This window comes from Etheostoma cragini, chromosome 11 (assembly GCF_013103735.1).
Source record: "Etheostoma cragini isolate CJK2018 chromosome 11, CSU_Ecrag_1.0, whole genome shotgun sequence".
NCBI lineage: Eukaryota > Metazoa > Chordata > Actinopteri > Perciformes > Percidae > Etheostoma > Etheostoma cragini.
In genome coordinates, this window is record NC_048417.1 from 12,661,240 (window position 1) to 12,683,940 (window position 22,701).

Genomic DNA, 22,701 nt, shown 5'->3' on the forward strand with positions numbered 1-22,701 from the left:
CAGCTTGCTGATAACTGCCTGAACTGCAAGATGGCCGCAGGTTGACCTGCCTAAAAAGGACTTTGATTGTACTGGCTTGACACTACAACTAATTAAAAAAAGGACCGGAAAAAATGATCTTGTTTGTAACAAAAACGCAAGCATGTTAAAACGATGACACAAAACATACAATGCGACAACGCAGACACGTCGTGCAAAGCAGCAAGCAAAGGGAAAGACGTAATCACTCCATCTAAACTCCATCCACCCAACTCTGGCCTCGCCTTTTTGAATGGGAGGGCTAGGGGCCTTCAATGATAGCATCCAAATCAACATGTTTAAAACACTAAGAAGGCTCAACACAGCATGAGACTTTACTCCAAGTCTCGCCTGGGGCTCAACACATAAACTCAGCATTGAGAACATGGTGTGTGTACAAACAGTTTACTAAAAAGAAAAGATTTGGAGCAGCTCAGTGCATGACTAGCATAGCTAGCAAGATAGCGAACGACGTAGAAAACGTAAGCTAAAGTAAGTTGTTTACTTCAGCCAAACTTTTATTTTTGGTCAACCTGATCCGAACCGGAATATAACAAAGCCGTACGAGGGAAAGAGTTAAACCACAAACCCTCCCATTACAACCACAACATCATTAAACTGTAAAGTACTTCGTTTACCTTTTCGTGAGCTTTCCAAGTTGTGCAGCATGGTCGGTCTGAGCGTGGTTTTGTCTTCTTCGCCTAACGCGGAGTCGGTCTCCTCAGAGCAGAGGCTCCCCTACTGGGTAGGGGGTGGAACGGTTCGGTTTGCAAACTAAATTAAAGAATGGAATTTTCTTAGTTGTGAAAATCGTTCTATTGATAGATTCTTGTTTTTAAGTATTTTAACTAATACAGTTATAAAAAAAATTCAAGCACAAACGTACTGTTTCAAGCTAAATTAATATCAGCCTTAAAATGAATAGATCTTGCTATGCAGTATATTTCACTTAGATTGTATAAGTACAATATTTTTTGGGTGAATTTAAATCGAGTGACAGCAAACCTTTGTGCTAATTCAAATACTCAGAACAACCAAAAGCAACCAAAAATAACCAAACGGGAACGTTGTGTGAAGGTACGGTGCAACCGCAGGGGAACGTTACGGTTGGTTGGTTTTCTTAACGTTTAGGGAACGTTATAACCAGGAGGGAACGTTCCCTAAACGTTAGTTTTTGGTTTGGTTCGAACTAACCTTTAGAGAACCAAAAACGAACGTTCCCTAACGTTCCCTAAACGTTCTGTGTTAGTGGGGATGTAGGCTATGGCAAAAGTGTTACTTTAACAGTTTTTTAACGTTTTTCAATTGATTGCAACAAATGTGGTCACGAATTTATCCGGACTCTATCTGGAAAATTATTCGCGATATCGTATTTTTGACCCTCTGGATTCATGGACACACTTCCGCATGAGAAGATTGCATGAGACGGACGGATGACATGAGACGCTCCAGGCTGCAGCCATACCCGTCTCGCCGATTCCAGCTCCTGCAGACTGGACAGGAAGTGACAAAAACACTGTGGTGCGATTCTGATTTAATAAAATATTTTCAGACCTACATATCAGCTGGTACACAGTGTCCAGTTGTTTTAATTATGACAGAGTAGCTGTCAAAGTGTTTTACATGCGATGTGTTTCTGATTTTAATTAACAACACACTGTAGATGATCCGTGATCTGAACGGATTTCTCTCTGACTTCTAAACGTAACTATCAGCCACACAACATGTGTTCTGTACACAATTAGTCTTTAAATCAGACAAATAGCTATTAAAATCCCTCAGATTCAAAAACACTAAAAAAGTTCATATATATCGTCGTCATGTTGTAAACCAATCAGGTGTTAAATCAGCTGAGAAGCCGGCGTTTCCCAGCATGCTCTGGGTGCGCCTGGGTCCGCCTGGCTCTTGCAGTTGGTAGGCTCGTTCGAGATGAGCTAGATCTGCGCAGAATCGATCACCGGCGATCGGCGCCCGTTGCATGCTGGTTAGATTTCTGTCCGACTTGATCCCGACTTGCTCTGACGTCATGCACACGTGGGCAACGGAAATCTCACGAGAGCAAGGCGGCCGCAGTTCTGAGACGCAGGCGGCGCAGTTGCTTTTCACCAACTGCAAGAGCCAGGCGGACCCAGAGCATGCTGGGAAACGCCGGCTTCTCAGCTAATATAACACCTGATTGGTTTAAACCATGATGACGATTTATCATTCATGACGATATAATTTTTGTATAGTTTTTGAATCGGAGGGATTTTAATTGCTATTTGTCTGACTTAAAGACTTATTCTGTACAGAACACGTGTTGTGTGGCTGATAGTGACGTTTAGAAGTCAGAGAAACTAAATCTGTTCAGATCACGGATCATCTACAGTGTGTTGTTGATTAAAATCAGCAAGAGATTGCATGTAGAGCACTTTGCCAGCTACTCTTTCATAATCAAAACAACTGGAGACAGTGTACAAGCTGATATGTAGGTCTGATTATATTTTATTAAATCGGGATCGCACCACAGTGTTTTTGTCACTTCCTGTCCAGCCTAAAGGCGGCTGGAATCGGAAGGAAACTGTCCGACTTTCCCGCAGCTTTCTGTCCCCGCCCCCGCTGCTGCCGCCTGCTCTCGTCCACTTTACAGGCGAGGCGCAGTTCATCTCGAACGAGCCTGGTGAAAAGCATCTGCGCGGCCTGCGTCTCAGAACTGCAGCCGCTTTGCTCCCGTGAGAATTCCGTTGCCCACCTGTGAATGACGTCAGAGCAAGTTGGGATCAAGTCGGACACAAATCTAAACGGCATGCAACCGATCGGCACGAGCCTAATAAGGCTTGTTCGAGATGAGCCAGGTCTGCGCAGAATCGATCACCGGCGATTATATAAAATATAAAGTGAAGCCTTAATAATTTTGTAGACACTTACATCATAGGAAGGTTTTCCAGGTGAACTTTGCACCACCATCTCCTTATTTGTTACCCAAAACATAGTTTAGTTCTGCTCATAACATGAGGCAGAATATTTCACAATTCTGTTTGTTTTAAGTTTTCAACCACACTGTCTAACCATTTGAATCAACGATAACGTCTGCCATGTAAAACAAGACTGAAGTTATTTCCTACCGAGACAAGCTGTTACTTTAGTGTATAGTGTCCATAATAAGAGATTATTTTCATCAATTTAGATCAATTATTTTAATCCATATATCTCATATAACGACATAATACAATACAGACAGATTGCCTTCACACACCTTACTGTTCCTCTGGCGGTCCTACACAATAAAACTTGCTAAAACAGAAGACCACTGGTTGAGTTGCGGGCTCATTCACTGAAGACAGATCTACACTGAAGACAGATCTACTCTAAAGACAGATCTACACTAAAGACAGATCTACAGGCTATCATCCACACGGGAGTCAGTGGCACTAGCACCTGCACTGGTCTTGCTAGCTGCGCTAGTCCTGGGGTGGCAGAGACAAAGATGTGCTAGGTGTTTTGGATCTGAGCTCTCCTTCATCCTGGTTGCAGATGATTCAGAGACCGTCCATGAACACATCGACTGTAACATTGTCCTTCAATGGAAATAATTCCCACACTTTCAGATTACTTCGAGCTAGCATAGACAGTTAAAGAAGGGAGCAAGCCGTCCAATCCAAACCTCAGCCTGCTCAATTTGTGCAGAAACTTTAAAATAGACATAAGCAGTTTTTTTTTTTAAACTAAACGACTATAAAAGTTACACTTTACTCCCACTATTTATTGTTTGAAAAGGGCTGTCTGAAGCGTGGGTGCATACTGCTGAATTCACTCTGATATTACGATGGAATGACAGGGTCAAATGATGGAGAATGGGCTGGATAGTTAAACGTTTAACCCCGCGCCCTCAACGTTTAACTCCGCCCACATTGTGGTCTGCGGGTCTGCAGTCAGGGGCTTCTCGATACAGCTGACTGGCTCAAAGTAGTACCAGTAGAGATTGTTGGACAGCTGGCACAGCATAAACAGAGAGTAGGCCTATTTCTATTTACTAAGTGTCACCAAATAAATGCACATTTTGCACAATCTGCAAATCAGTTTAAAATAAGTTCGAAATTGAGCTTCCTTGGGACTCTGAGCCAGCTTGTGCAGGCCATGCACAGCAAGCGGGACCCTGTTCCTTACTGTGCATTCTTGCACATTTGCTAAATAAACCTTAAGTAATTCAAAGTTTCTTTCATCGTGGTTCTATATTTAAGGCTGTTAAGGGCTTTTGCATGTTGTTTCCAATACTGCGCACTTTTACTTAAAAAAACAAGACCATATATCAAAGAAAAGTTTTTACTTAGCTATTTAGCACATCAAACCGTCCCGTACATCCCGATCTTCTTCCTCTGCACCCTGTGACAGTGTCACCACCGGCTCTGCTGTCCCAGATGCATCCCAGTCGTTTTCATAAGCCTCTCCATGACTCTCATATAGTTTATACAAAGCACAGCAGGTCACATCGAACGCCCAAAACAGTCTGCAGCGGCGATTTTGCAAAGCGTGAATGATCTGAAACACAAACAGTACAGAGCATACATATTTTGGTGTGTATTCGTGGTTGATAAAGTTCATTTACTTTATGTAGCGTATAGTAAATACTGACTGTGACCCTGAACACATGCAAATATTTGCTAATGTTACCAGGAAACATAACTTACCCGTTTGTGTCGGCAAACAATAGTCATGTTGACGTCTGAATGCCGTAGGAACTCAAGGGTTAGGGTTAGGAACTCAAATTGTATGTTGTTTATGGCCTCATTTATATTATTTATTGATTATTATACTGTGCACTTATATTGTAGGTGGTGTGTGTGTTCATAGCAGTTTGAGCGGAAGTACTAACACACTAATTTGGACTCACAAAGTATCTTAACATTTGGTACCTGCAGTGCTAGTTGTACTTTACATATGAAGGAATAAATCACTGCAATACAATCTCGAGCGCGTCACATTGGCCCTCATTTATGAAACGTGCGTACGACCTAAAACAGGCGTAGGACGGGCGTTTGACGATTCCTACGCAAAGCAAGGCATTTATCATTTTAAAAGTAAGCGTAAGGTCTGAATTTGTGTACTTAAGTTTTTGAGTCGGTGTGGACTTGCGGTACACCTACATGTAGGCCTAAGAGATAGCAAAGTAAGCCTGTTTATTACTATTTGGAGTATAGCATTAAATAAACTTCAGCTGGTGTCCGATTTACTACGACAACACTGCAGTAGTAACTACTTGCTAGACGTGATTCCAAAAAGAAATAGGCCTTATTCTTATTTATTGACAATTAAATTATTGAAGACTTGGAAGTGCCTAAAAGGAATATAGTTAGAAATGTAGGTGAGTCAAATTTAGGTTTAAATGGTTTATTACAATATAATAGCATTCTTCCTAAAACAAATACACTCCTAGGTATTTAAAATTCACAAATAAATAGAGAAAGTGGGCAGATGTGGTAAGCGATTTAAGACGCCAGGAGATCGGCTTATGCTGCTGTACCAGTAGTGGCATACCATCAGCCACTTTTCAATCTCTGCGTCACTCAAGCCAGCTAGGTTTCCAACCCATCATTTAGAAAAATCCTGAATTTCTCCTGCAATTTTCCTGAATTCATGTTCGTTTATACTTGTGTTTTGAACCTGATTGTCTGATGACGTTTTATGCACCTTACAGCTCTCCAGGTCATTGGAGGAAACATAACCGTTGTGCAAGGAGAGACCGCCATCTTACCTTGCAAACTCATCGACACCACGGAGCACCTAACCCAGATTTCATGGCAGAAGACGACCAGAGGAAAACCTAAAAATGTTAATTTCTTTACGGTCTTGGACGTAGATGGACCACAGTTTGTCAACGGACATGATGATCGATTTAAATTTATCGGGAACTTTAAAGAAAACATTGCAACCCTGCAGTTATCCAATGTCAAATTGATGGATGAAGGCACCTACACGTGTATCTTTACTTTGTTCCCCAGTGGAAATCACAAGACAGACATACCTCTAAACTTACTTGGTATAATGTTTATTTAAAAAAAATATATGTTTGTGTGAGAGAATTGTTCTTACCGTCATGCTTGCATATTGACTTTTGTATGTACTGGAACTTTCCTAGTGCCTCCGGTCTCAAGCCTGGAGGATAATCATCCTACTTTGGGAAATGAAGAAGTTTCCCTCGTCACTTGCATAGCTGCTAGTTCCAAGCCTCCTGCACTGGTAAGGTGGCTTGTGGGTACTCTGGCAGAAACAGTGAGGGAAACCACCAACTTCACCCAGCATGCCAACGGTACAACTACCACAACCAGCTCGCTGTTTGGAGTACCTACCAAAGAAGTCAACAGTCATTCTGTCCAGTGCGTCGTCACCAGTGCAGCCATGTTGGTAGAAGAAACCCTGTCCTTCGACATACAGGTCTACTGTGAGTACACTTACTCCTATCACTTATTATATATATTCTTTGTTATTTATTAAATTCTCCATCATGAATGATGTAGTTTATTTCATTTGTATTACTGCTTGTTACTGCTTTTTATGGTTGCATGGTGCAAGAATGCTCTGGGGTCTCATTTACAGTGATGGGAATAACGGGGTTATGAAATAACGGCCTTACTAAACGTGTTGCAGAAGAACACGGAACAACTGTTAAACACGTTTATTTCGGATCACACGGCAGCTGATTTGACACATGAGACTCCAAGATTGATCTTAGCCTGGCGGTTAGCCTGCTCTTGACCAGGCTAACCCCAAAGAATAAATATCCATGGTCACTTGGCTGGGTGTATTTCAATCTGGTTGCGTGCAACCAAGTCAAAGCTAAATTCATCCAGGATAACTTGAATATCCCGGCTTAATCCCTTATCCTAGTGTCGTGAAACAGCCTCCTGAACAGTGGTTGATTGTTTTGGTTTGGTGCTTTGTTTGGTTTTATTTTTCCCTTTTGGCCTCCTTGTGTTTTTGTCTTAGTTTCTCCCCGGTTTTGTGTTGTTGGTCCTGTCCTGTGTTCCCCCCAGTGTCTGTAGGTTCTGTTTCCTGCTTTATTTTGTAGTCTGTTTTTTGTCTTGTCTTAACCCTAGTTTGACATCCTGTGCCTGCCCGCTCCTGTGATTACCTGATGTGCTCCACCTGCTCCCCTGCCCTCTCGTCACCTGCCTCTTGTTACCCAATTATCCTGTGTATTTAATGTCTGTGATTCGCTTTTGCCTTGCCAGATCCTTTTGACTTTGTCCTGCCTGAGAGTTCGTTGTGTCATCCTGTGCCTCATCTTGTCGCAGTGTTCCCGTTGTTTGTCCTGTTTCCTTGTACTTTTTCCACGTGAGTTATTCCCTGCCTTGTTTCCTTGTTTTGTGCCTCTTATTCCCTGGCCCTTTCGTGAGTTTTTAAAATTTTGGCCATTTTCCCGTTTTCGTTTGGATCCCCGGTTTGTTGGACTGTTTTTTTGTTAATAAAGCCTTTTTTGAAGCTTCCCACTGCGCCGCGTTTGGGTCCTCCTTCCTCCCCCATAACAGTTAATTAATATAATTAATAAGGAATTTTATTAAAAATGTATGTGTAAATTCAATTTTTTTGCAATAATAACAAGTGATCCGTCAGATGTATTGGTCAGCACCCAAGGAGGCAAAGTGCGGATTGGCAAGTTGTTTAGAGGAAAGGTTTTAGAGAAAGCTGCTTGCAGCACACCGGAAGCCAAGCACACAGCCCACTCCGATCAGGCACGTTTTGAATGGGCACTGCACTAGTCATTTAAAATGGCTGAAACACCCAGATTCTTTTGATGAACACAACCAGGGGAATCCTTTCCAATTCACCCAAGTGTGAAAATGCTTAAAGACAACAGTAAGAATCAGAACATGGAAGTAATTTCCTAATCTATGGGGAAAATAATATATGCTCAGTCCAGGAAGAAATAGATCTCCCACAGCAGGTTCCGGAAGTAAAAACACAATGCAATTTCTCCATTGACAATTGGAGTATAAGCCCTGAAATCGTTACCGTTGATGGTATATTTAAAACCCGCTACAACATGACTTAAGCGGTTGTATATTTTAATAAAGACGCCAAAAGTTCATCAGGCACCAACCTTTGAGATAAATGTCTTTTATTTGCAATGTCTTGGATAAGTACTTCATTACCCACAATCCTGAACAATCTTTCAATTCCACAGTGATGTGGAATTCTCTAATTGGTGGAACTCATGCTTGTGAGGAGAGAGAGCTATCAGCATGCACAAGATGAGAATCCTGTTTTACGAGGATTTACAACACTGCACAAATCATGATCTGTTCACACGCTTCTGTAGTTAGCTTCCACCGGGAGCCATGCCTATCTCTATGCATGGTGAAAGGTATGTGTTGATATGGGGCTATTTTAATTACAAAGGCCAAGGGAACTTTATCCGGATCCACAGTATCCTGGATCCATGAAGTAACTGGCCTTTAAGAATAAATGTAAGTGTGCTGTATTTATATAGCGCTTTTCTAGTCTTAACGACTACTCAAAGCGCTTTTACATCTACTGGAAACATTCACCATTCACACACATTCATACGCTGTGGCCGAGACTGCCGTACAAGGTGCCACCTGCTCATCAGATATACACTCACACACATTCCCACTCCAATGCGCAGCATCGGGGTCAACTCGGGGTTCAGTGTCTTGCCAAACGACAATTCGACATGGGACTACAAGGCCAGGGATTGAACCACCAACTTTCCGATTGGCAGGCAACCTCTCTACCACTGAGCCACAGCTGCCCAAAACAACCTTGCTTCTAATGGAAGTTAATATAGGGGTTGCATACTTATGCCCCCTGTATTTTAAGAAAAAACATTTATTTATTTACAATACATTATTCATTCACAAAGAAAATTGGTGTCTTTAAAAGGTTGTATTTTCCAATTTTTTTTAAATTAAGATCAATTTCCAAAATGTTTTTGTTTTTTTATTACTCTTTTTAATCAACTTTGGCATGGGTGTGTACTTTTATGCAAGTATGCAAGCCACTGTAAATCACAATAGTGTGCAACAACAGCATCTGCGTCTTGTGGGTGTAAGCTGTTCCTCACCTTTAATTAACCATGCAAACCCCAACCGCCAACTTTATCTATTATTGTAGCACAATGTTTTACCACCACATTTGTGTGTGTCTGTGTGTGTGTGTGTGAGGGGGAGAGCAAGCGGATTATTGCATGCAATGTTTGTACAAGTTATTAATAACTTTGGCTAAACTGAATGCTGCTTTGTCACTGACATGACCATTGATTGTAATGCCGCCATGCCAGCTGTCCCTTTCACACAGACATCAGTTCGGCTCTGTTACAGCTCTGAGAACACCTTTGCCCCCGCCGCGACAACTCTGTCCTCCCGTTCTGTCTTTGTAGCCTTCACACAGACGGCAAAGCGCAACAGTCTCGTCTTAACCTAACAGGCCGTGTAAAAGGAGCTTCTGTTTTCTTAACTGCTGTTTAAGGGATGACTAGTTTGGGTGTGTTTACATTTTGTTTTTAAAATCCAAGATCCATTTATAGAAAAAAATATATATATATAATATAAAAATATAAAACCTGTATTTTTCAATTTAACAAATATCTACAATTCACAAGTCCCATAAACATTACTGCTGGCAAGAGCTGGAGTCTTCATGTTTACACTGATCTAGTTTTTTAAAGATTTATCTTTATTGAGGCATCTGTTTCTCAGCACTATGACAGAGTCAGTAAATCTAGATGAAGCCGATTCATCACAGCCAGGTTTTAATAACGGACAACAGAAGGTTGAAATTGTATATGGGATTATTTCATGGCTGGGCTGGACTATATTACTAGATCACCTTTGTGATAGTTTGATGGAAGCGTTGGGTGGAACAATGGAACAGTGTTCAGTTTGTTATTCTCATGAGTAGGAGGGGAAATTCCACTAGCAACAGAAGATCTGTTGTAAAAAAGGGTCCATTTGAGCTTATAGGAGAATTCCTGCTCTGGTTTTTTAAAATGTGTTGTGCTGTCAGTAGCGAGACAAATGAAAATGATCTTTGCTTTCTACACCGAGTTATTAGTATCAGTATTTCCCTGAATTACTGCTCATTCTTTTTTCCTCTCTGTTTCTTGTAGTTTCCCCCACTGATGTGAAGATCAGTGAAAGATCTAAAGGCTCATTAGAATGTGTGACTGAAGCCAACCCAAATGCGGACTTTACCTGGAGCAGGTACAGTATTTATTTACAAACACTAAAGCAAAGAATAAAAAGACATATTTGTGTGTTCAGTGTCCCCTGGTCATGTAAATTCACATCCTGCTTGCATAAGGTGGGGTATTTATCTCGTTCCACTGTCTCCATGTTTACTCTTTGAAGCCAGTGCACTGCAGAGTCATTGTCTCAGGAATGGAGCTGGACATTACCAGTTTGTATCATAGTGGGAATCGACAGCTACACATTCAATTTAGACAATTTTGTCATACAAAAACCTTCTCTTCTCGGCCAACATGGACAAGAAGTTCTTAAAGTTCCCAAAAAAAATGAACAAAGCAAACTTAATCTGCCAATGAGATCATATAATTTAAATCACAAACTGCTACAGCACATCAGCCCCAGTTAAAACTGTAAATTCTTGTTTACACTTCAGTAATTGTGCAGAATAAACAAACATATAAAAAGCTATCTGGTGAGTTAGAACAACAACACATCTATCCATTAAGAGAACAAATAAAGAACTAATTATTGAAATTCAACTTTTGGTATAACTCAACAGTTTGCAGATTTTTTCTGACCTATGGTTGTCTTTATTAAGCTATCCATTATCATGCTGAGCCTTGTTTGTCTGTTCCAGAAAGAACCAGTTGTGGCCTCAGTTGGCTGTCAAAGTAGATGGTGGAACACTACAGTTTCAGAGTATGACCTCTGACCTCAATGGCCTCTACCAGTGTGAAGCAAGTAACCGTTATGGAAAAAAACATAGTTACCTCTATGTGCATGTGACAGGTGAGGTCTGGTTTAATTTGGCTTTGGGTTTGTCAAAGGAAGTTCTTTGACTCTGTAATTTGTGTCTCTTATTTTTTTTAAAGTAAGTAGTTAAACCTATGGAAGAAGCTTGGACATCCACGGCTGGAGTTGAATTTATTAGGCTTTCTCCCAGGACACACTAGAGAATGTGGTAGCAATTTAAATTCCACCACAGTAATAACATGGTAATAGTGGGTTAACAGTATGAAAATAAGGGGGTAATATATAGGTAACAACAGGGTAATTAATCACAGTAATAAGATGTAATACTGGGGTAATAAGGTGATAAAAAAGGTAACAGATATAATCGCATGCAATTACCAAGGTAATAACTAGGAATGGTTTGATGATTACCATATGTATCTCTGGGTAGTGGTAATATAGTTATATTTATATTGTTATAACATGACAATTATGAAATTCATCCACCTTTTATGTTCTAAATATTTCTCTTTTGTTTCAAGGTAATACTTTACAAATTATATGTTTAATTTTGTGTCTTCTTATGAAAACAAGTTCTGCATTTAATGTATTTCATAGTTAATGTATGTTTTCTCTGTTTCATAGCATTTAGTTTTTTATTAGCCTTCACTTCACATTTAGTTGACTACCATTGCATTTAAACACCATGCAAAAATCCCTCGCTAAATGTGTTTTGATAGGATTTCCCAGCAGGTCGTGGGTATAAAGAAGAAGCAAAAGACACATGAAATGAACATGACCAGAACATTTCACATGTTTGAACATGTGTGTTATACGACTTGTGAATGGCTAGTCAAATATTTGTAAGCATTTAAATAATACATAATAATGTGTAAACACGCCATGATCCTGAGGAGCTTGACGCCACTCTCAAAAACTGAAGCATTTAGTGTAACAAGTTGTTCACTTACTCTGGACATACGAACAATCCTCAACCATTAAATCCCCATTCCAACAACTCAGCTGTTGTTGGATATTTTTCCTCCACAGTTTCCACCATCTTATAATAACCCAGACTGTCAAAGGAGCTGAGACAGCTCAGTCAAAAACTAAATAGGATAAGCTTTAAGATGGGATTCATTGCAAGGTTGTACCTTATAAACTGGCAATATATACAGTATATTTGTATCTGTTTCCTGTGTTCTTTCTGTCTCCTGTCTTCATACAGATGCCAGCATTACTGGTTGGATCTTATTTGGTCTTTTACTGATTGTTCTTTTGCTGATTGCCCTTGTTGCTGCGGTTTGGTACTTTTATAGCTCTGGGAGATTTACAAGGTACTGTATACAGTAGTACTGCACAAGTGTAATTTACAGTACTGCTAATTATATAAACATCTACTGTATATACTATATACATTTTTAGTTGTATGTTAACTGGTGATTCATTATCCAGGACAGGAGAGCACACACGCAGGGGGAGGGAAAAGGTCCCAACAACTTGCAACCCACCCGAAAGGCCTCAAAGAGTAGAAGAGGAAGCAGTAGAGGTAGAGAAAAAAATTATATTTGTTTTGCTACAGCGCATATTGCCTCTTTTTTATCATCCTCAGGATAGGATCTGTGTGAGCAAGTTACTGTGAATTATTATGTGAACCATGGGGTTTGACAGTAGTAACAAAGCGATCTCCATCCTAACCCTTAGTAGTATGCCAACTATTTTTCCTTCCTTTGTCGATTGTGGCGCGGATATGTTGCTGGGCAGAATTCAGATTTGCTGTCTGAATTCTGTCGGAACCGCTAAAAATTCCACAACCTCGCCTTCCTTTTCCACCCGATTGAAATACACAGTTTATTGGCTTAGAATTACGGCAACAATCGCTCAACACACTGCTAATTCAAGGTCCTCTCTTCGCAAGTTACAACCCCCGCTCTTGGCTTAAAATAACTCACCACCTAATACTTTATTTATCCCATAGTGGGGAAATTCCCTTATTACAGCAGCAGCGGTTTTCTACAGTAAAAGCCAAAAAACAAACAGTAAGTAAGTAAAACACACAAACAAACAGGCAAACAACAGACTATTGACTGTGGCTTCAAAGGTATTGTAAAGTGTGGTTGCCATAGTGCCATACAAAAAACAATATTGCATATCTGATAATGCATTGGGGTCATTTCTGGATTTATTAAAGTAAAATTTTTACATATTGGACCTTTAATATAAAGCAGAGATTTTCAACAGGTGATCCAGGGATCAGAGTTACTGCAAGGAGGGCACGGTCATTGTTACTTTTTTGAAAGTTTCTATAATGTTAGACTGGTGTGTCGTTGGATAAGTAAATCACAAGTTTCACATACCGGATCGAACCACCAACCTTTTGATGGGCAGGCGACCGCTCTCCCACTGATCCACAGCCGCCCCTGTACTAGAACATCATCTGCTAACATGAATGAAGGGAGTTCCTTTGCAACTTTTGAAAGTTTTTTAAGAATTAAAATGTCTTCACATGAATCCAACATATATAAATACATATATAAATCAGCCTAGTTGTGAAAAAAAACACACAAAAAATATACTCGGTAAATCACTGAGATTCTCAGATAGTTATTCCACAGGATTCCATCCATCTTCGTCCACTTATCCGATATCATGTCGCGGGGGCAGCAGCTCCAGCAGTGGACACCAAACTTCCCTTTCCCGAGCCACATTAACTAGCTCCAACTGGGGGATCCAGAGGAGTTCCCAGGACAGGTTGGAGATATAATCTCTCAACCTACTCCTGGATCTTCCCCGAGGCCTCCTCCCAGCTGGACGTGCCTGGAACACCTCCCTAGGGAGGGGCCCAGGAGGCATCCTTACCAAATGCCTGAACCACCTCAACTGGCTCCTTTCGATGCAAAGGAGCAGCGGCTCTACTCCGAGCTCCTCTCGGATGACTGTGCTTCTCACCCTATCTCTGAATGAGACACTGGCCTCTCACTTGAAGAAACCCGTTTCGGCCGCTTGTACCCTGGATCTCGTTCTTTCGGTCATGACCCAGCCTTCATGACCATAGGTGAGGCTAGGAACAAAAACTGACCGGTAGCTTCTCCTTCTGGCTCAGCTCTCTTTTCGTCACAACAGTGCCAGAAATCCGATACTCTGACCAATCTCCCGCTCCATGGTCCCCTCACTCGCAAACAAAACCCCAAGGTATTTAATCTCCTTCACTTGGGGTAAGGACTCATTCCCTACCTGAAGAAGGCTCTCCATCGGTTTCCTGCTAAGAATCATGGCATCAGATTTAGAGGTGCTGAGCCACATCCCAGCCGCTTCACAATCGGCTGCGAACCGATCCAGTGAGCGCTGAAGGTCACAGGCCGATGATGCCATCAGTAACACATAATCTGCAAAAAGCAGCGATGAAATCCTGAGCCCACCGATCTATAACCCCTCCCCTGCCCGAGGACGCCTCAATATCCTGTCCTGTCGACTATCGGCCCTCCTGAGTCCTCTACTGGAGCCCCATACAGGACTCCATTCAAGGTCTCCTAGAAGGCCAAATACTCCAAACTCTTGTTTGGTGTAAATGCACAAACAACAGTAAGAGTTTTCCCTCCCATCACCCGCAGGTGTAGGGAGGCAACCCTCTCGGACACCCGGGGTAAACTCGCTCAGCCGGGGGCTTGTGAGTATCCCCACACCCGCCCGCCGCCTCACACCCTGGGCAACTCCGGAATACAACAGAGTACAACCCCTATCCAGGAGTATGGTTCCAGAACCAATACTGTGCGCGGAGGTAAGCACCACCAGATCCAACTGGTAGCACGTCACCTCCCGCACAAGTTCTGGCTACTTCCCCCACTGAGAAGTGACATTCCACGTCCCAAGAGCCAGCCTCTTCTGCCTGGGTCTGGTCTGTCGAGGCCCCTGACCTCCACTGCCACCCATTTGGCAGCGCACCCGATCCCATCGGTTTCTCCCACAGGTGATGGGGCTGGAGAGAGAGGTGCCACGTAGGTTTTTCAGACTGTGCCTGGCCGGGCTCCGTGGCAAACCCGGCCACCAGGCGCTCGCTGACGAGCCCTCTGTCTGGGCGTGGCTTAAACGGGGGCCCCGGGCTTCCTCTGGGCAGGGTCCCTCGATCCCTTCCTCGCTTTGTCATAAGATCTTTTGAACCATTCTTTGTCTGGCCCCTCACCTGAGACCACTTTGCAATGGGAGACTCTACCAGGAGCACAAAGCTCCCATCAATACAGCCCTCAGGTTCATAGGGACACACAAACCTCTCCACCATGATAAGGTGATGGTTCCCGGAGAGATTCACTGTCCTATATGTATGTTTAACATTAAAACATGATTTATAAAATCATGCCAACAATTTTTTTAGGATTCTATGCACTGAAAAGATACGTATAAAGGCTTTATGTTGCCTACACATTATTGTAGGCCCAGTTTAACATGCAACTTCATTTTATACAATATATGTAGTAGAGGGTTTCCTGCTTTGTCTCACTCACAGTTCAAGGGTTCCTTGGCTTATAAAACGTTGAATGCCCCTGATATAAAGTACAACTGTCTATCTTTTTTCAGTGTATTGTCTTTCTTAAATGTTCTTTCAGCGGAAACCTTAAAACTATTTTTAGATTCTTTTGGAATTTACTTCTTGGTTTTAATAAAACATTTTGAATTGTCTGCCATAGGAATCTCTTTGACATGCAAGGCAGCAACAAGCTGGACAACTGTTGGACTGCAGCTGGCTTACACCCCCCATGGTGTATGTGTCATTCCTCACTCAGCTGGTTAGTCAACACGGTATAGGGTAATGTCTATTGCTACTAGTATAGGGTAATGTCTAATGCTAATAGCTAATTATTACCCTATTGGTATAATAGACTGTCAAAAAAATCAGATCCCAAGTCCTATTATTATGGACGGTAGGTGACATTAAGCGTGTCTGCTTCTTTAAGGGATATTGTAGGGAAAAACCTTACGTGAAAAAGAGACATACATCACACAGAGATTTTTTGACAGTTTTCACTGGTTATTAGGAGCAATATGTGAGAGAAATATGGTGATAATTGATCGATGTTTAGGTACATTAAGCCACGTTAAGCTTTTTCCTCGCCATAGACACCAATGAAGAAGAAAACGTTACAGTGAGATAACTTCTACAATCGTTGGATTTCAGTTTAGTTTTTTTGACAGGTTTAAGTGTTTATGACAAGATATGGCCATGGTAAATATGGTGATGATTGATCGTTATTTAGGTACATTAAACCACGTTAAGCCTTTTCACGTTAAGCTTTTTAGAACGTCCCGTTTTTTCTAACAGAGTCAGTGCCAACAACATTATCTATTTAAATGTAGCTTGTGACTGTTTGCTTAATAGTTAACGGTACTGCAATTCTGTTTAACCACCAACTGCATTAACGGTTAAAAGCAGAGTTCCATGAAGCATTTATGTAAGCACACAATGAACTAGGTTACTTGCCAAGAAATTATTCATGATAAATTTGAATAGAATACTAGAATAATAGAATAGAATAGAAATGTGGCGAAAGAGCCTCAACACACTTAAACTTAAGATAAAAGGTGCAAATTGACCAAACAGACAAATTAAGAAACATTCTGCAACAGTTTTTTTCATTTTTTTCATGCTTTTGAACAAATTAAGTTGGGGAAAGGGAGAAACACTACGTTTTTTTTTTTTATGAAAGTGCTGTAGAAGTCTGCTAAGGGCAGTTTAGTACTTTGGTTGTTTTATTATTTGAATGTTGCCACCAGATTCATCAATGTTATTGTTGTTTCTTTTCATATTTTTAGCTTTTATTCTATTCTATGTCATTCCAATTTCTCATTCTATTTTGTCATTGAGTTATTTAATGAATTATTTCCTGACTGAATATATATATATATACAGTACTATGACTGTCATCTGTGAAAGCCAACTGGCAGCTGCATCTTTCCTGAGAACTTTGTTATAATAATAAACATGCACTGAATCTAAGACAAATAATGTCAGATTAGTGTAGGGACAGGGGTGTAGTGTGTGGATCTGCTTGCATGCTTTCACTTCACGCACAAGCAGATTAGTTTCTTCTCCTGAAGATCTCTCCTTCCTACTTAACAAATTCACCCTCATAATAGAAATGCTCCAAGGTACAAACACACCTGGCCTTTAAAAGGAATGGGTGATGCATGCTGTTCTCTTAGATTGTTAAAATAGGGCCCTAAGAAGTTGGAATATTCTACTACCATTGCATGCTATAGTATCATATAAAGATAAAAATGCCACTCAAAAAAATGCATGCTCTATTTGGATAAATATCTTCCACAGCAATCTAAGTGCGTATTCACTCATCAAATGTAGTTCTGGGTTTCAGTTGGTTTTCTATCGACAATGTCAACAATGTCTTTCTGACATCAGTGTAACTCACCTATCTTATTTATGCAGTTTCGCAGTTATGCATTTATGTGTAAACACACCAGAGACCATCTGACCTCAAAGTCAGCAAAAAGTTCCATTTTCAGTGAAGGTCAAAATGAAGTTGACTGCAGAAAAAGATTATTCCATATTTAAAACAGTTCTCCATCTGTTTATCTGTCTTGTTTCTGTATATGTCAATAAGTTTGGATACTGATCTGTGAAAAGAAATATCCGGATCGAGAGCAGGCGTGTTAGACCAAGGCTCATTCTTACCTCATTACAGCAAAACCTGGGTATGTGTGTGTTAGCGCTAAGAAATTTGGCTAAGAGTCAACAGCCATATCTAGCAGCTATGTAAGTCTATATTTTATGCCAGTGTATTTCAATATCCTCACTTGTAGTATGTAATATTTAAAATGTTTATTATCTGTCTTTAGCTGGTTAGCATGGTAACATTTGATTATTAACAAACACACAGTAGTACTTTGACACAATGGCATTGTAATGCCATTAAGCTAAAAATAAAGGTTACAGGGTGTGAACAAGGTATATTAAATTTGCAATCAATCTAATTATTCTATGGACAATTCCCTCTGAACCAAAAAACATCAACTTGCTAATAACACTAAAGGAAATTTTATGGGACCATATAGTAGGATACATCATCATGAGATCAATGGATGTCTAAAATGTAACATGTATGTTAACATATTTAGATATTGTAGTTACAACAATATCCTTTTGCCATATCCTCCTAATAAACTCATCAAACTGTTTTGCAGGTGCAAAACAATAAACCAAATATGCCTTGTCCCCACTGTAGCTGAGTGGTGTATAGTATCGTAGAAAATGTTTATTCTGACGAATAAACAATGTATGCTTATTTCAACTGAAATTTTACATGTGTGCGTGCAGCAGTTGGGTCAACAGCGTAATTTAGCACAGTTTATAATTACAAGCTTTGTACAGCACAAAAAAGAAACACTTAAGAAATACTTCTGAAGACATTTCAAACGCATTAAAACTATGTAAGGAATCCTCTATGTAAATATTGAGTCTTCATAGCTGCTAAATGTGCACTGAAAATGTTAAATTGGGTTCAGTTTCAAAAATATTATAATTATTTATAAAAGATAAATTGATTGATATTGATTTTACACATCAAAGTCTGTTTAATGGTGTTTTGAATTGATAAAAAGATAAAAAGATTGAAATCAATGGGGAAATGGATGTCACTTGGCATTGGTTGGGTCTGAGGACTTCAAATCTGGGGGGTAGAGTTAGAAGATAATGAGCTTACTATACTTTTGTAGTCTGTCCTTATTTTCTTTTAAAACCTTAAATAATACATTAATTGTGTGTTGAGTGTTTTACATTGTGCACTAATAGGTTTAGGAATGTAACAGTGTATTTGCTTTATTATTAATTTTTACATAAAAAGTAATCTGTAGTTTCCGGACTGATGTCAAATGTTTTCTGTTTTGTGAGAAAGCATTCATTGTTTATTTTTTATCCTCTCTTTTGGTGGTACGGCAATGTTCAGTTTGTCAATCACTCTTCCTTTGCTCTCTAATTAAATCTTATACACATTACAAATGCCTCAAGTATTTCTGTATATACAGTGTGTACACAGTTTGGGTTGGTCAGTGTTTGAAAAGTAAACACAGTATTCAGGATGCATTGAGTTGAAAAAAGCAGTAGAAGCCTCATAACAGGAAACCAAGGAAACAAATAGATCCTTGTCCTTGCAAGTCTTATGGATAGTACAGTGATGTGACACATAAGACTGGTGATAAAAAAAGCATCCATTTCCCATTCTTTTAAAAGATAGATTGGTGGTTAAGATTTTTTTTATTTTTGTCTAAATGCAATACTCACATCCATATGTACATTGTGTTACTGGACACTACAATCATTTATTTCAATAATCATTTGCAAAGCCCATTTCTCCATTTTCAATATTTTGTTTAATCAGCTTTCACTTGAGAGTCAGTGACTCAAGTTTTTGAATACCAAATGACTGGAGCACCCCTTTAAGCTCAACTACCATTGGTTACAAAAATCACTAAGAATCTAAGCTTTAATGGGCTGTTGAACCTTTACTCGTCTTCAGTTCTCCCTGTCTTTGTAGCTTTCTTACCTTAATGTTGTCTTTTACTTGGAGCAGCTGTATTCCGTTTACTGTTTGATATTTCATATTTCAATTGTCTTCCAAATGCTTACTGATTTGTACACTAAATCAGTAAGCCTAATGTATAATCAAAAGCTTAACTATGGGTCTTATGATGTCACATGACATTTTGCCAGCTGCATCACAGCAATCTTTTTAAAAATGTATTACACACTAATATTTCTTGCGTGGGATATGGTTAAATTTACGCCATAATCTTGAGCATCTGTGAAAGTATAACCATAAACTTTATGGAACATAGTAAATAATATAGTAAAAGGACTGAAGTAATTCAAGTTAAATTTAGAGAATAATTTAGAGAAAGGATGGGGAAAAAACAGGTTTTACAACTTTGTTTATATTTTATAAAGGATGGTTGTTTTATAAAATGATTAGTTTCACAGATGTGCCCACTCCCAGTACTCCATTTCCTTTTTCTTCTCTCTCTTTGGACTGTGCTTCATGTCATTGAGCCCTGACTTTGTAATAGCGAGGCTGATTATAGCCACGTTGTTGACCTTCCAGGCAGTTTTCATAAATATCTTCTTCTTGCTTCTGCTGCTGAGAAAAAAAGGGATACAACAAAATTCTAAAATTCTACATGTTGGTTTACAGCAAAACTGTAGCTCAGTTTAATGTGAGGATCTCTGAAAAATGTATTGTAATAGGAATTGTATTTAATTCACTTTGTTGTAATTCACTGTGAACCTCACAAATGACAAGGTGATTAATATAATACTTACCATTTCTGCAATGTGAGAAGGATCCCTGAAAGAGAGACATTTTGTTTAAACTCAAGCAGCACCCTATGATGTAATTAGTCATATGTCTTCTTGAGCAAAGAATCACATGTTGGATGTCACTTACTCTGCACGTTGTTTGCGGACTCTTTGCAGAATGATGAAAGCTAATGCAAAGGTCAGGCAACACACACAAGGAACAACCGCTGCCACAGCAATCAATAGCTTGTCCACATTTCCAGCTTCCTCATGCTCTGCAGGGATTAAAACCGTATTAAACCCACTATAGACTAAGTCTAATATGCAGTTAAATTAAGCACAACTTCATTTAAAACAGTGATATTTGTCTGTGTGAGATCAGTTTCTCATAAAGGAAATTGAAGTGGTGCTTACATATCCTGTGGACTCTAAAAATGTCCCAGTCACCCACATTGTGTGCCATGATGTAGTTATACTCTACAATATCCAAGCTCTTTGTTCCACCAACATAATAGATGAGAAAAACACTGACAGTTTAGCAAAGGGAGTAATATACTGTATCTCACTGAAACAATTGTACACTATGTTCCACAGTCTGCAAACATGGAAAAAATACCAGTGTAGCCAGCCATACTGTACCTTTTAACTGTTTCACCTCATTCAGTTTGGATTTTCCTGTGTGTGTGTGTGAGTGTTTCATGCAGGTCCATATAGCAGCAGTATCACAACTGTTGGCTCTATTATCCTTTTTAAACCCCACATTCACTCTGTTCCTTTTTTTTCATTGAATGTCATATTGCTTTTGACACAGGGATTACTTATGTTTCATCTAATCTTACAAGGACATAATTTTACCACAGATTAGTTTACCTGTTATTATCAGATCCCACCTCCTCGGATCTTCAATTCCTTTAAACGTGTTGATATCACAGGTGTAGTTTCCTGTATGAGACTTCTGGACTCTCTCTATGACCAGAGCGGACATTTGGCTCTCTGACATAGACATACTTATGTTCAAGTTGAGAGCTGTGGTACTGTTGTATAAGGCTGTCTTTGGCTTGTAAGTAAACAGGATATTGTCATTCATTTTCCATGTAAGCTGAACCAATGTACTGTTTGACTTGTAATTACAAGGCAGGATCACTTTGGAGCCAACCACCTGTGAGATGGTGTTTCCTTCTGTGAGGGAAATTAGATGATAGGTTTAATTTTTACTTCAACCAAGTTGTCATGTCACACTTTATGCTACAGTAAAAGCAATGTTTCTTCATTTTCTTGCTGAAAGTTAGATAAGAAGATTCATGCCACTCCCATATTATGTCTGGTGAATATATAACTGCTACCAGTTTATGGTAAGATAAGCATAACGATTGACAATGAGGGGGACTGCTAGCATGGCTCTGTCTCTAGGTAGCCACATACAAGCACTTAAGATCACAAATTTACACCTTATATCTTGAAAGTGGTATAAACCTTCTCATCTTGGCAAGAATGTGAATTACCATGTTTCCCAAGATGTCAAACTATTCCTGAAGCTCATATTCTTTGTCAGAGTAAACGCAATTTACCTGCTGGTGGGAAAATCCAGAACATGTAACATATCAGAGAAAAGGTCCTGTTGACGCCCAAATATTTACAAAAAGCCTCCATCCCACCTTGAAACAAAGACATTTTCATTGTAAACATCATGTTTATGTGGGTTGGTCAGCTCATTAGGTGAAACGTAAATATGGTATAGGTATTTGGTATTTTGCCAAAATATTTTAATTCTTATTCACACTTTGTTAACAAGGAAAGCCTCACTCAGATCAAAAATCGCCTTTTAAAGAGTATCTCAGTCACAGACTGACAAAATAAAACTAATAACACAAAATATGTCACATGATCAGTATCAAACAAATGTGAGTGCATAAGAATCATGAAAAGATCAGCCCACATACAGGCACATTCTGATAGATATAGTAACCACACTTACTTACCGGTAGTGAGTGTCTGCATCTGCTATTTTGTCTCTTTCTGAATACCTCAACTCTAAATTACAGCTTTAATGTTACTAAGACAAAAATAGGAAGAAATTATATATATAGGAATATTTCAATCTCAATTACCTCATTTCTGCGTACAATTCTGTTGCGGACATGAATTGGAAGTTTCAAGACTAAACCTGGCCAGACCTCCCACAAGCACACCACACTAGAAATGGTTTCCTTACAGGAAGTAAATGTTGTCATGACTTTGGTGGTCATGCTGAGATGGCAAACGTGCTGACTTCCCGTACTCAATAAGAAGTACAGACACTTATGTCTTTTTAAAAGTTAAAAAATACTCTGGTAAAAGCAGAAGTACTGATTTAACTTCTCTACTCAAGAAATAGTAACAAAGTACAGGTTTGAAAATATACACTCACCGGCCACTTTATTAGGTACCCCATGCTAGTAACGGGTTGGACCCCCTTTTGCCTTCAGAACT

At 39.7% G+C, this 22,701-nt stretch overlaps 2 protein-coding genes and 2 long non-coding RNA genes across 6 annotated transcripts in view; 2 read left to right on the forward strand and 2 right to left on the reverse strand.

Annotated features, from left to right (window-relative positions):
* The window catches only part of LOC117952902, a 24,492-nt gene extending 19,417 nt beyond the window's left edge, over nucleotides 1-5,075 (reverse strand). The window contains exons 1-2 of the long non-coding RNA XR_004658534.1: nucleotides 4,978-5,075; nucleotides 3,250-3,253 (exon numbers count right to left, since the gene is read on the reverse strand). This is a non-coding gene — a long non-coding RNA (uncharacterized LOC117952902). The remainder of the gene's footprint in view (nucleotides 1-3,249; nucleotides 3,254-4,977) is intronic.
* si:ch211-214p13.3 (nectin-1) overlaps nucleotides 1-15,774 on the forward strand; it is a 24,187-nt gene extending 8,413 nt beyond the window's left edge. Inside the window, exons 3-9 of one of the 2 annotated variants that reach the window (XR_004658532.1) lie at nucleotides 5,693-6,034; nucleotides 6,134-6,436; nucleotides 10,124-10,217; nucleotides 10,840-10,991; nucleotides 11,075-11,186; nucleotides 12,163-12,271; nucleotides 12,390-12,483. Coding sequence is in view for 1 of the 2 variants with exons in the window: in XM_034885504.1 (XP_034741395.1) it covers nucleotides 5,693-6,034; nucleotides 6,134-6,436; nucleotides 10,124-10,217; nucleotides 10,840-10,991; nucleotides 12,163-12,271; nucleotides 12,390-12,483; nucleotides 15,617-15,628 (1,106 nt within the window). In the remaining variant the exon portion in view is untranslated. Of the gene's footprint in view, nucleotides 1-5,692; nucleotides 6,035-6,133; nucleotides 6,437-10,123; nucleotides 10,218-10,839; nucleotides 10,992-11,074; nucleotides 11,187-12,162; nucleotides 12,272-12,389; nucleotides 12,484-15,616 lie in introns of those variants that run through there. The other variant, XM_034885504.1, reaches the window with a different exon arrangement.
* A 1,832-nt stretch (nucleotides 15,775-17,606) lies between these two features.
* On the forward strand, nucleotides 17,607-17,949 carry LOC117952903. Its single transcript, XR_004658535.1, has 2 exons — nucleotides 17,607-17,740; nucleotides 17,871-17,949. It is a non-coding gene; the product is annotated as an uncharacterized LOC117952903 (long non-coding RNA).
* A 1,242-nt stretch (nucleotides 17,950-19,191) lies between these two features.
* LOC117952901 lies at nucleotides 19,192-22,462 on the reverse strand. Of its 2 annotated transcripts, XM_034885509.1 has the most exons (6): nucleotides 22,212-22,462; nucleotides 21,801-21,887; nucleotides 21,103-21,411; nucleotides 20,381-20,507; nucleotides 20,257-20,281; nucleotides 19,192-20,074 (listed from the first exon to the last, which is right to left on the reverse strand). In XM_034885509.1, the coding sequence occupies exons 1-6, from the start codon at nucleotides 22,228-22,230 to the stop codon at nucleotides 19,979-19,981; spliced, it is 663 nt and encodes a 220-aa protein (XP_034741400.1). In that variant the 5' UTR covers nucleotides 22,231-22,462; the 3' UTR covers nucleotides 19,192-19,978. The 2 variants fall into 2 exon arrangements, 1 of the variants encoding a protein (XP_034741400.1); XR_004658533.1 differs by lacking the exon at nucleotides 20,257-20,281 and having other exon boundaries at nucleotides 19,192-20,071; nucleotides 20,377-20,507; nucleotides 22,212-22,458.
* Nucleotides 22,463-22,701: the final 239 nt, after the last annotated feature.